General features: G+C 40.0%; 1 protein-coding gene across 1 annotated transcript; it reads left to right on the plus strand.

The window, feature by feature from the left end:
- The first annotated feature begins 376 nt into the window (after positions 1 to 376).
- Positions 377 to 1,336, plus strand: LOC128060226 (olfactory receptor 52H1). Its single transcript, XM_052652572.1, has one exon. The coding sequence runs from the start codon at positions 389 to 391 to the stop codon at positions 1,334 to 1,336; it is 948 nt and encodes a 315-aa protein (XP_052508532.1). The 5' UTR covers positions 377 to 388.
- The last annotated feature ends 12,142 nt before the right edge of the window (positions 1,337 to 13,478 follow it).

Here is a 13,478-nt window from a genome sequence, read left to right on the forward strand (position 1 = left end):
CAACTCATGGAAAAATATGTCCTGTAAATTGGTAGTTTGTAATAGAGGTACACTGCATAATCAAAAGAATGATGGATGCCAATATGGAAAACTGCCTGGAAAAGCTGTATAAATCATCAGCGATGGCCAGAATAAATAAGATAGTCTCTTTAGGTAAAGTAACTGTATGTTCTATTATATATGAGACTGTGTGGCTTAAGCATGTTACCTGCCAACTTCCTAACAATCTTTCTTCACTACAAAGGATCTCACTTTGAATTATAATTAGACAGCCACTTTATTTTTTGGGATATATAATGAGCTGTTGGAAGTGAGGGTGACTCAAGTGAGCCTAACATTTACCACCCTCTGTCCTCAGGAACTGGGACTTGTGCCATCCTGGTCTGCCATGGTCCTTTTGAACCTGAGCAGTGACAACGCAGGACCCTTCATTCTGGTGGGGATCCCAGGCCTGGAGCAAGCCCATGTGTGGATTGGAATTCCCTTCTGTGTCATCTATATTGTAGCCATTGTGGGAAACTGCATCCTTCTCTACCTAATCTTAGTGAAGCGTAGCCTTCACGAACCCATGTTCTTCTTTCTCTCCATGCTGGCCATGACTGACCTCACCTTGTCCACAGCTGGTGTTCCTAAAACACTCAGTATCTTTTGGCTTGGGGCTCGAGAGATCACATTCCCAGGGTGCCTCACACAAATGTTCTTCCTCCACTACAGCTTTGTCCTGGATTCAGCCATCCTGACGGCCATGGCATTTGACCGCTATGTGGCCATCTGTTCTCCCTTGAGATACAACACTATCTTGACCCCCAAGACCATCATCAAGATTGTGGTGGGAACCTCCTTTCGTAGTTTTTGCATCATCCTGCCTGATGTGTTCTTGCTCACACGACTGCCTTTCTGTAGGACACGCGTCATACCGCACACATACTGTGAGCACATAGGTGTTGCCCGGCTCGCCTGTGCGGACATCTCCATCAACATCTGGTATGGCTTTTGCGTTCCCATCATGACAGTCATCTCAGATGTGATCCTCATTGCTGTTTCTTACACACTCATCCTCTGTGCTGTCTTCCGCCTCCCCTCCCAAGAAGCCCGCGAGAAGGCCCTGGGCACCTGTGGTTCCCATGTCTGTGTCATCCTCATGTTTTATACACCTGCCTTTTTCTCCATCCTTGCCCACCGCTTTGGACACAATGTCTCCCACACTTTCCACATCATGTTTGCCAACCTCTACATTGTTATCCCACCTGCACTCAACCCCATTGTTTATGGAGTGAAGACCAAACAGATCAGAGAAAAGATCATCATTTTATTTTCCATCAAGGGTACATTATAATGTTCCACTGTGCAATGGAAAAGTTAGGAGAAGTTTTTAACATATATTAATGTATAAGAATTTGTTTTAAAGGGAAATGTTATTTAAAGTAAGAACAGTCTACAAGTGATTTAGTGTTTTATGAATATGTCATGATTTATATGAAAGAAAGATTTTTATGTATTAAAATACTCCTTGATGACCTGATTGTTTTTGGAATATGAAACTGTGCAGGATACAACCTGAAATAAGGAAGGGAAAACAGAGTGCTGAGTTAGTCTAAATAGAAAATAGCAATAACAATTTAGAAACTGAATTTTGCAGTTATAGAGAGAGAAAAATATGTGAAATCGGACAAAGACTCTGAAGAAAAGGATTAAAACTGAAAATATAAAATTGAAATTTTTCACTCAGAGGATTATTAGATGGATTTAGGACATTTTTAATAATATATATTCTAATTATTTTCTATGTTATGTTATGTAGTTCACTTTAAATGTTCAATCCTTAGACACAAAAGACCTTCTAGTACAAGTCTGTTATAAATAATGAGTTCTATCTGCATTGCTATAATAGGAATAAGAGAATATACTTATCAATGGCATGGTTTTTGGGAAGGGAGAGTAGCTTTTAAGCTCCAAGACATACTGGTAAAGTGAACTTCAGAGATAGTGCTCAGGAGAAATGACCCCCTAAAATAGCTGGAGATCTGAGAAGAGGGCTGGACTTCCTACAACCTTCCTACAATACATAGGTGAGAACTCAAGCCAATATGAAAGTAAAACAAAACAAAACAACAACAACATTGGCTGGAAGACTTGTGGAGTTCTTATCTACAGAGTCTATTTCCTTGATTAAAAGACTCAATTGCAAAATACATTTCTTCGGTGAGGTATGGGGATGAAAATGGGAAAACTACAGTAAAGTAATACATTCAAGGTAAGATGCACCCAATGTCATAAGCATTAGAATTGAGAAGATACATGTTGTAATCAAAGAAAGATGTGGAGTTCTTTCAATATATATATATTTTTTGAAAATTGTCTATTCAACCGGGAATTGCTTATTTAGTACTAATATATTTCAAGTTTTGTCTTAAGCATTCAGGATTAATAATATGGAAGAGGCTCTGCTTTGCTTCTCTGGAGCTCATTTTCCAGGGAGAGTAACAAATAAGGAGCAAGAAAATAAATGTGTTACCTTCAAATAGTGATATAATCAATAGAAAAACAAAACCAAATAGAATGATGGACTAAAACTTGATGAGAAAGACAATGGCAGAGAGAACAGCACTTGCAAAGGCCATGGGGCTGGAAACAGCTTGACATGAGCTGAGGCCAAAAACAAGGTCTGTGTGGTCACAAGAGAGTGGGGTGGGCTAGGAGGTGAGGGATTAGGGGCAGGACCAGATCCTGGGGGACTGGAATCATCCAGACCTCATTTTTGGAAGAGGAAACTCAAACTCTTAGAGTGAAATGACTTTTCCAAGGCACATGGCAAGAAGGTCATAAATGTGGACTTAGAAAAGAATCTGCTAAGTCCTATTGATATTCCCACTGAACAAAACATAACCTTACTCATGTGAAAACAGACTCCAGAGGAAGGGGAAAAAAAAATATCTATGAGAATCAGAGCCGGTCTTTATTGTTTTTGTATGCTAAGCTGTGTTCGACTCTTTGAGACTCCATGGACCGCAGCCCTGCCAGGTTCTTTTGTTCATAGGACTTCCCAGGCAAGAATACTGGACTGGGTTGCCATTTCCTTCTCTCAAGGATCGAGCCCTGGTCTCCTGCATTATCAGGCAGATTCTTTACCACTGAGCTGCCTGGGAAGCCCATTATTGTTTTTGTGAACTGTATTTATCTTCAATTAAGCCATAGTTGACTGGGTATTCTGTATTTTTGTGCCAGTTTGCTTAAAATGCTGTTGGATATCAAAAGAGATGATCTCTTGTTCTTCTGGTTATTTACATCTCACTGAGAACATGGATTTTTCCAAGAGATGATATTTTTAAAAGTTTACTGATGGAAAAGTAAATAAATAGAGACTGAGCTGGGATCATTTAAAAATACATACTTCTTCCATCCTGTCAGGAACTGGAATCTGTGGTTATTCACTGACATGCACGAATGGCTCCCTTGGAAGCTTAATGACCCAGAAAAAACAACAAAGGAAGTGACTGTCTCCCTTTCCTTCTCCAGCCCTCCATCTTTGGGATAGTTATCTATTATAACTTTTCTAGCTTTCTCAGGAGAGTTTCTTTATTTCTATGACTTTATAGCCTCTTTGCTGATAACTCTATATCTTAGTTTTCATATGTAATCTTTCTGATAAATTTCAGCACTTTCTTACCTCATAGGGTCAGTACCAATATTAAAAGCAAAATATAAGTGAGTGTGGGTTGCAGATTGTAAAACATCATTCTAATGTTAGCTGTTATGCTAATATTTTCACTAATTACCACTAACATTCTCATGTCAGACTCATCCTATTCAAACCCAAGCTCATCATCGTTATTTAAAATCCTCCCCTTTACTGTTTATAAGAAGAGAAAACTGGTTAAACTCTGATTTGCTCTTCCTTTAAGTTTAAATTTACTCTCCTAGCTGCTAATGTCTCTTTCTGGTGAGGTGAGGTTGGTTATAAATATTCTATTCCATGTCAGACCATGAATGACATTACATGTTCCGGTTTGGATGAAAAAAGAATACTTATACAAAAATTATCAGGTGACTGTCTCACACATAAGTTGCCTTGTCCTGTATCCATTCCTTTTTGCAAATTCCCATCTCTTATATTAAAGATATCTGAAACTAGCACAACATTGTAATGCAACTATACTCCAATAAAAATATTTTTAAATGACATTACCAATAGAGGCATTAGTTCTTTTATCTTCCTACACTCAGAATTTAGAACTGGACTCTACAGATTGTTTAGTTGCTAGGCTATCCAACTCTTTGGTGACCCCATGGACTGTAGCCCAACAAAACTCCTTGTCCGTGGGATATTCCAGGCAAGAATACTGGAGTGAGTTACCAATGCCCTCCTCCTGGGGATCTTCCTGATCCAGGCATCAAACCCACAGTTCCTGCATTAGCAGACAGATTCTTTACAGCTGAGCTACCAAGGAAGCACGCTCCGCAAATAGTAGGAATTGATAAATGTGTCCCTGACACCTTTAGTAACTTAGATTATTAAATAAATTTACAAATGGTTTATGTCATATTTTCAATATCATTCACAAAGTACATGTTATGTGAAAGGAAATACATATAAACTGGGAGTAGAGACACTGAGCAAGTACACAACCTGCTAAAATCAAGAGGCTTATAATTTAGTAAAAGGAGTAAATCATATAAATTGGTAATTTACTCAGATAATCTTATGTATCACAAGGTACCACAATGATTAGGTTAAAGTGCTAGGGAAGCATAAAGAAGCAAACTCAGTTAATTGGAGTCAAAGACAGCTTCCTGGAAGATTTCTGTAACTGTCTTAAAGGAGAGTTCATTTCTGTGATTGCCTTAAAGAACACAAAGAAGGTGGACCACAAGAATAAGGAGAATTGGATGTGCCTGACAGAAGGGATGGTCTAAGCCTGCTTGGGAAACGATGTGTTCCAAAGGTCTGCAAGTGTAAATTGATGGAGGCATCATCCCTGGTGGTGGTGCATTGCTCAGGGGCTGTAGGGGCTGTGCAGTGAGAAATATGGGAGCTTATAAACTAGTCTTCAGTGGACATAGGGAACTTACTGGAGTATCAGCAAATGAAGAACAGTCCTGTAGATTGATGCTATAATTGGTATTTGAAAATTAAAAATCAGTCATACATTTGCTACTTCCTTTTGCAACCTAGTTGAGTTAAGCATAGGACTCAGATGGATATAGAAATGTGAGCTTTATCTTTGGTAGTGTTGGATTTAAGAATATGGTATGACTATATATTCAAATTGGCTTTTACTGTTTTATCTCCAAGTCTAAACTTGGGAAGAAACAACAAGAATGAGTCAGAATTCAGAGAACAATAATTCTAGCTCAGTTGGCTGTAGAATCACAAATGTGGATGTACATATATGAAGACACATATAGAGAAAGACCTCTAGATCAGCTCTTCTCAAAATGTCAGTGAGGAGTCACCACTTTTTTAATGCCCCCAAACTGTAGATTAATACTTTTGTTAAGTACAATAAAATTAATTAGTAGAAAAAATTTAAATGTGTTGAATATACAAGCCTTGTTTTTATTATTATATTCAAAAGGCATAAGATATATTACAATGCATAAAACCAGAACAGACAGAGGAAGAAAATAAAGAACTTACAGAAATTGTACATACTATTTCTTGAAGAATGTATACAGGTGACTAATGTAGAGGACTTAAATTATTTCATTAGATTTTGCCATTCTGCAACTATAGTTAAATGAACGTTATAAGTGAAAACTGAAAGCCTTATATTAAAAGCTGATATATACCTTTTGAAGCAATGCCAGGTATATCAGTATTTAAATTCTAAATGTATCAAATGAGCTTACATTGATTTTGTTAATTTAACAGGTTTGATTGATGACAATACTGCTTCTAGGAAATAATTTCTGTTTAAATCATATTTTGTGTGTTGGTTTGATTAGTTTTTTTGCTAATGTGAGTAGTCAGAAAACCTATGTGACAAAAGTTTATTAAGTAAAATGGCAGAGATAATTTTAAAGCAATGACACCACTATAATTACATTTGCTTATCTTTTATTTATTTATTCCAGCAAAGCTATGCTTTCATTATTTTACCTTCAGTTTTATTAGTAGACAGTTTCAATAATTTATCCTATACTTTACAGTTGAATTCAAATGATCTTTCAGTAGAAAGAGTAAATTCTGAATCCTGGAATTTCCTATGTTCCTGGAGTTTCCTATGTTGGATTTTGTTTTGATAAAAAAATGAAATTCAAAACATTCTATTAAATGTGTAAGGTATTCAGTGATAGTCTTTGTAGATGTGCAATATATAGCTCATAATTTATTGTAAATTAGTTTTCCTTTAAGGATTATGTCACAACATTCTGGAGACACTTTGACTTCCCAAATTTCTAACTTCCATATTTGCCTCTAAAACTTACCTACTATTGGAAAGTATGTTGCATAAAAGTATTAGGATGTTAATATTGCCATAGAGAGTCAAGTTAAAACAATCTGTCTGACCAATTTAATTCCTTAAGAAGTGGGACCAAAAGGTCATCTTATGGTAACGACGATCCTATATGCGAGACAGCAAAAGAAGCGCGGATATAAAGAACAGACTTTTGGACTCTGTGGGGAAAGGCAAGGGTAGAATGATTTGAAAGAATAGCATTGAAACATGTATATTACCATATGTGAAATAGATCACCAGTCCAAGTTCGATGCATGAGGCAGGGCACTCAAAGCTGGTGCACTGGGACAACCCAGAGGGATGGGATGGGGAGGGAGATGGGAGGGGGTTTGGGATGGGGGACACATGTACACTCGTGGCTGATTCATGTCAATGTACGGCAAAAATTACCACAATATTGTAAAGTAATTAGCCTCTAATTAAAATAAATATATATATATTTTTGAAAAGGTCACCTTCTTTTGCGGAAACAATGAAAGTTCATTCCATAGTTCAAACATCTCAACAGAGCTTTTCACTACAATAACCATCATTCCTCATAGGTAGAAGCTTGTTTTTGATCAGCTTCCATACTATCACACAATAAAGAGAATAACCTTGAATTTAACACAGTAAGTTTTATACAGTTCCCTGTTTAATTATCTAAGCACATCATTCAGTTTAGCTTTTATTATCCCTAGCAAGCCTTTAGGTTTACATTCTGATATAATTAAGCTCATTAATCTTGCTAGCTACTCCAGTGTATTTACCCATAACTATCACTGTTTCTATCAGTCAGTTCAGTCTCTCAGTCGTATCTGACTCTTTGTGGCCACATGGACTGCAGCATGCCAGGTTTCTCCGTCCATCACCAACTCCTGGAGCTTGCCCAAATTCATGTCCTCCCAACTCAGTGATGCCATCCAACCATCTCATCCTCTGTCGTTCCCTTCTCCTCCCACCTTCAATCTTCCCCAGCAGCAGGGTCTTTTCCAGTGAGTTGGTTCTTTGCATCAGGTGGCCAAAGAATTGGAGTTTCAGCTTCAACATCAGTCCTTCTAATGAATATTCAGACTGATTTACTTTAGGATGGACTGGTTGGATCTCCTTGCAGTCCAAGGGCCTCTCAAGAGTCTTCTCCAACACCACAGTTCAAAATCATCAATTCTTCAGTGCTCAGCTTTCTTTATAGTCCAACTCTCACATCCAACATGACTACTGGAAAAACATAGACAGACCTTTGTTGGCAAAGTAATGTCTCTTCTTTTTAATATGCTGGCTGTCTAGGTTGGTCATAGCTTTTCTTCCAAGGAGCAAGCGTCTTTTAATTTCACGGCTGCAATCACCATCTGCAGTGATTTTGGAGCCCCCCAGAATAAAGTCTCTCACTGTTTCCACTCTTTCCCCATCTATTTGCCTTGAAGTGATGGGGCCGAATGCCATGATCTTAGTTTTCTGAATGCTAATTTTTTTTTTTTTTAAGCCAAGTTTTTTACTCTTGTCTTTCACTTTTATCGAGAGGCTCTTTAGTTCTTCACTTTCTGCCATAAGGGTGGTGTCATCTGCATATCTGAGGTTCTTGATATTTCTCCCGGCAAGCTTGATTCCAGCTTGTACTTCATCCAGCCTGGCATTTTGCATGATGTACTCTGCACATAAGTTAAATAAGCAGGGTGACAATGTATAGCCTTGATGTACTCCTTTCCCAATTTGGAATCAGTCTGTTGTACCATGTCCAGTTCTAACTGTTGCTTCTTGACCTGCATACAGATTTCTCAGGAGGCAGGTTTCTATTAGGACATATTTTTATACCAAGCTTAAACCCTAAACTACATATTGTATCCTTTGTTCATAGCTTTACATATAGGTCTAAGTTGGTTGTATTTGTCAGCAAGAATGCTAAAAGAATGATTATTCCTTCATATCAGTTCAGTTCAGTTCAGTCATTCAATCGTGTCCAACTCTTTGCGACCCCATGAACCGAAGAACACCAGGCCTCCCTGTCCATCACCAACTCCCGGAGTCCACCCAAACCATGTCCATCTAGTCAATCATGCCATCCAACCATCTCATCCTCTGTCGTCCCCTTCTCCTCCTGCCCTCAATTTTTCCCAGCATCAGGGTCTTTTCCAATGAGTCAGCTCTTTGCATCAGGTGGCCAAAGTATTGAAGTTTCAGCTACAACATCAGTCCTTCCAATGAACACCCAAGACTGATCTCCTTTAGGATGGACTGGTTGGATCTCCTTACAATCCAAGGGACCCTCAAGAATCTTCTCCAACACCACACTTCAAAAGCATCAATTCTTCGGCTCTCAGCTTTCTTCATATTCCAACTCTCACATCCGTACATGACCACTGGAAAAACCATAGCCTTGACTAGATGGACCTTTGTTGACAAAGAAATGTCTCTGCTTTTTAATATGCTATCTAGGTTGGTCATAACTTTCCTTCACATCACTTTTATATTTAAATCACACATAAAATAATTATCATGTTGGTAATATCTGTATATTCAAGTTGCAATTATAAAAGAAAAATTTGCCAGCTTTACTTGTCCTGTGATTTGGACTTCCATATCATTAAACTCTTAAATATATGAGATTATGTTGTGTTGACAAAAGGGGAGCCTGCTTAGAGCAGGTGCTCTCACAAGAAGTAGTGAAGTTTGGATTCCTCACTCAGAAGTCCAGTCTCCTTTGCACAGTGGGCTTGTTGTTTATGGTTTCTGGGCCATAACTTAGTAACTGCTTTCAGACACTTCAGGTTGGAATGTGTATTAACATGCTCCACAAGGAAAAGACCTAACATGAAATGACTTTTCTGGAATAACAAAAAACACAACTACAATAGTATATAATATTTTTTATTTTTGATAAACTATGAATTTTTTCTGTAATGGTATAAACACAAAATAATTTTATGTAAACTAAAAGCAAATATAAACTGTACATGAGATATTGTGAAATACCTCTCATTACTACATTCTATTAGGGTTTCCTAGGTGGAGTTAGTGGTAAAGAACCCTCCTGCCCATGCAGGAGACATGAGAGACACTGGTTCCATCCCTGGGTTGGGAAGATCCCCTAGAGGAGGGCATGACAACCCACTCAAGTATTCTTGCCTGGAAAATTCCATGGACAGAGGATCCTGTACAATCCACAGGGTCACAAAGAGCTGGACACAACTGAAGTGACTTGGCAAGTACTACAGTCTATTATGTACCTCTGAATGGAAAGATGTGTTTTTTTGAGGAGGGAAATGTTATGAAACTAATAATGTTTATTATTAGAGTCCAAAAGTGATGTGGATCCAACAGTTTTTCCTCAGGATGACTCTAAGCCACACAGCCTTGAGTAATGCTGTATTAATTCTCCTTAATTAAGTCACCCTACCAGGTGATTTACTCCTGTTACGGTTATCTTCACGAGCTTCCCTGGTGGCTCAGATGGTAAGGCGTCTGCCTGCAATGCGGGAGACCCGGGTTTGATTCCTGGGTGGGGAAGATCTCCTGGAGAAGGAAATGGACGGAGGAGCCTGGTAGGCTACAGTCCATGGGGTCGCAAAGAGTCGGGCACAACTGAGCGACTTCACTTTCACTGTTATCTTCACAACCATTTCTTTGGGAAGATATACCAACCACCACAGCACAAAAGAAAAAAAATCAGGATCAGAAGATCTAAGAAACTTGTTTAAGGCTACTTAGCAGTGGAATTTTATTCAAACCAGGTCTGCCTGATTCAAAAGCCCAGGCTCTTTCTACCCAGCTGGTTTGTCTGTTTATAGGGGTAAGGCAGAAACAATGCTAAATCAAAATGACTGTCCTTGTCCATTTCTAGATAACAACTAGGCTTGTCATTTTTGTAGAGCATAGCTCATCTCCATCTGAGTTTGCTGCTGCCCATCCAATGGGTTTTCAGAGACCTCTCTGCTCAGTCTGTACCTTTGCCCAGGTTCTGAATGTGTGGGGCATATAAACCTGGGAACCAGGAAAGTCAGCGGAGATGATTACAAATCTCTGCTAATTCCTCATTAACACCTCACAGCTTCGACTAGCAGGTTCTCAATCCCTGTAGGGGCTCAGGGTCCATGGCCCTCTGAGGGGCACAGAGAAGAAATTCATAAATTCTTCTCATCCCCACCTGCTTTCTCCCAGGCTGACCATAGGAGCATCTTTGGAATCTCCTAGGTTCTGGGTGTGCTGACTGCCGAATGGATAAGCTAGAGCAGCAGGGACTGAAGAAGTGTTGGATAGAGGGAGGCTGGATGCCTGTTTCTCATCTTTAACCTCTCTTTCACAGCAAAGAGGTAATAGAGTCCTGTTCCATCAGTAGCATGAATTCATCAGCCAAGACCAGTCACATCCTAGAAAGAGTTTGAGGGCTCTTGAAAAGGTGTCTTTATCCCCTACCCAGATTTACTACATATTAAGCCCAATACTATGGGGAAACAGTGGAAACAGTGTCAGACTTTATTTTTTTGGGCTCCAAAATCACTGCAGATGGTGACTGCAGCCATGAAATTAAAAGACGCTTACTCCTTGGAAGAAAAGTTATGACCAACCTAGATAGCATATTCAAAAGCAGAGACATTACTTTGCTGACTAAGGTTCATCTAGTCAAGGCTATGATTTTTCCAGTGGTCATGTATGGATGTGAGAGTTGGTCTGTGAAGAAGGCTGAGCGCCAAAGAATTGATGCTTTTGGACTGTGGTGTTGGAGAAGACTCTTGAGAGTCCCTTGGACTGCAAGGAGATGCAACCAGTCCATTCTGAAGGAGATCAGTCCTGGGATTTCTTTGGAAGGAATGATGCTAAAGCTGAAATCCAGTACTTCGGCCACCTCATGCGAAGAGTTGACTCATTGGAAAAGACTCTGATGCTGGGAGGGACTGGGGGCAGGAGGAGAAGGGGACGACAGAGGATGAGATGGCCTGATGGCGTCACTGACTCGATGGACGTGAGTCTGAGTGAACTCCGGAGTTGGTGATGGACAGGGAGGCCTGGCGTGCTGCGATTCATGGGGTCGCAAAGGGTCAAACATGACTGAACGACTGAGCTGAGCTGAAGCCCAATACTGAAAAGTCCCACTAAACTGCCCATATTGGAGGAGATGCTCCCAGAAGCCCCTCAGCTTTGGTGGAAATGAGGTGTTCAGACTTCTTCTCAGAGGACAACTTCGGGATGCACAGGAGAGTACCATGCAGTGGAAGTCCAGTGTGGACGTCAAGTTTGAGAACTGGGACTAAGGCGCCACCACTCCCTTTCTCCTGCTCACCATTCCTGAGCCAGAATAAAGTGAGAATGTGGAGGTGATGGACTAGGAGTTGGATTAGAAGACAATGCTGTCATATTCCTCATTTTCTTTAGAAATGGTCTTGTATTCAATCTCCTTTGCCTGGATCTGCTATCGGCAAAGGAAATTTTGTTTTCCTTTGGTCTAATCAGATCTAATCTGAATCTTTCAGTCTCCTTTTAGCCGCACCACCCACCACCTACCCTCTGCCCCATCGCCTTTTTTTCTAGCCTTAAGACCATTCTACTTTTAAATAGCCTTAGTTCAGTCCCTGCCCACCTTATTTTTTTAAGATTTGATAAAGGACTTTTTGTCAGATTGTGAAATTAAGAACTAAGAATGCAGTAGAAAGGAACACGAGAAGAATGGATTCCAAGAGTTACAAGAGGGTTAAGGATAAAAATATCAGTAGTGCCTAATTTATGCTGGGCATTTACTGTTTCAACTACTACTGTACCTTATGTTATTGCTTTATATATGCTAATTATTATCCCTGATTTAGAAACAAAGAAACTGAAGCATAGAGAAGTTGAGTATTTGATTTAAAGTCAGAGAGCTTTTGTGTGGCAGTACAAGGATTGGAGACTGGGTAATCTGGCCTCAGGGTAATTAATCACTGTGCTCAAGTGGGAATAAAGAGAAGCAAGGATGTGTTTTTCTCTTACTCTTATCTCCTCATAAATCAGGAAGGGGATCACAAACTGTTTAAAGGAAGTTGCAAAGTGATTAATCAATTCACTCCCAAATCATATAAGAAAACTGAGACTCTATACATGTTGTTTGAGATCATTTCTTGAACTGTTTTGCACTCTGCCTTCTTTTTTTCTTAATGCTTCCTGCTACATTTTATATATTTTTTGATGTTCTACCCTTTGCTGGAGGGAATACCTTGTTATAAGTTGGAGATGAGGAGCAGGACTTGGCAGGCAAAGTAGAGCAGGCAGATGGAGGATAAGAAGGGTGCAGCTGTGCCTGCAGAGAACCCGACACAGAGCAGAGGCTGAGGCTAGAGGGTGGGAGGAGGGGGAGTGCCCGGCTTCCTCCTCTTCCCCTTCACTTAGCCCATGAAAGGACATTAAAAGGGTAGAAGTGTGGGCTGTAGACGTAGAGGGAATGGTGTCTTTGGGGTTTTTTCCAAGAGGAAGTGGGCTAGTAGGGCCCACAGATCCTAAGTATAGGACTTTCTTATAGGCCCCATCTGGGAATGGATTGTGCTTGCTCTGTGGTTTTCTGAGAGATGTTCTCAAGCCCTGAGGGAGTTGGCATCCTCCTTCCCCTGTCAAGGGTGAGAATGCCCTGTGGGTCCTGGCAGAAGTTTTCCAGGATCTAAAGGAGCCGTCGTGTCAGTTCAGTTCAATTCAGCTTGGAGTTTCAGCTTCAACATCATCAGTCTTTCCAATGAACACCCAGGACTGATCTCCTTTAGGATGGACTGGTTGGATCTCCTTGCAGTCCAAGGGACTCTCAAGAGTCTTCTCCAACACAGTTCAACAGTCTCCAGCACCACAGTTCAGAAGCATGAATTCTTCGGCGCTCAGCTTTCTTTATAGTCCAACTCTCACATCCATACATGACCACTGGAAAAAGCAGAGCTTTGACTAGACAGACCTTTGTTGGCACAGTAATGTCTCTGCTTTTTCATATGCTGTCTAGGTTGGTCATGGCTTTTCTTCCAGGGAGCAAGTGTCTTTTAATTTCATGGCTGCAGTCACCATCTGCATGGGTTTGGGAGCCCCTCAAAATAA

The sequence above is a fragment of the Budorcas taxicolor genome, chromosome 15 (assembly GCF_023091745.1).
Source record: "Budorcas taxicolor isolate Tak-1 chromosome 15, Takin1.1, whole genome shotgun sequence".
Lineage (NCBI taxonomy): Eukaryota > Metazoa > Chordata > Mammalia > Artiodactyla > Bovidae > Budorcas > Budorcas taxicolor.

Coding starts and splice junctions, on each gene's coding strand:
- LOC128060226 (XM_052652572.1), top strand. CDS start 389: ATGGTCCTTTTGAACCTGAGCAGTGACAACGCAGGACCCTTCATTCTG.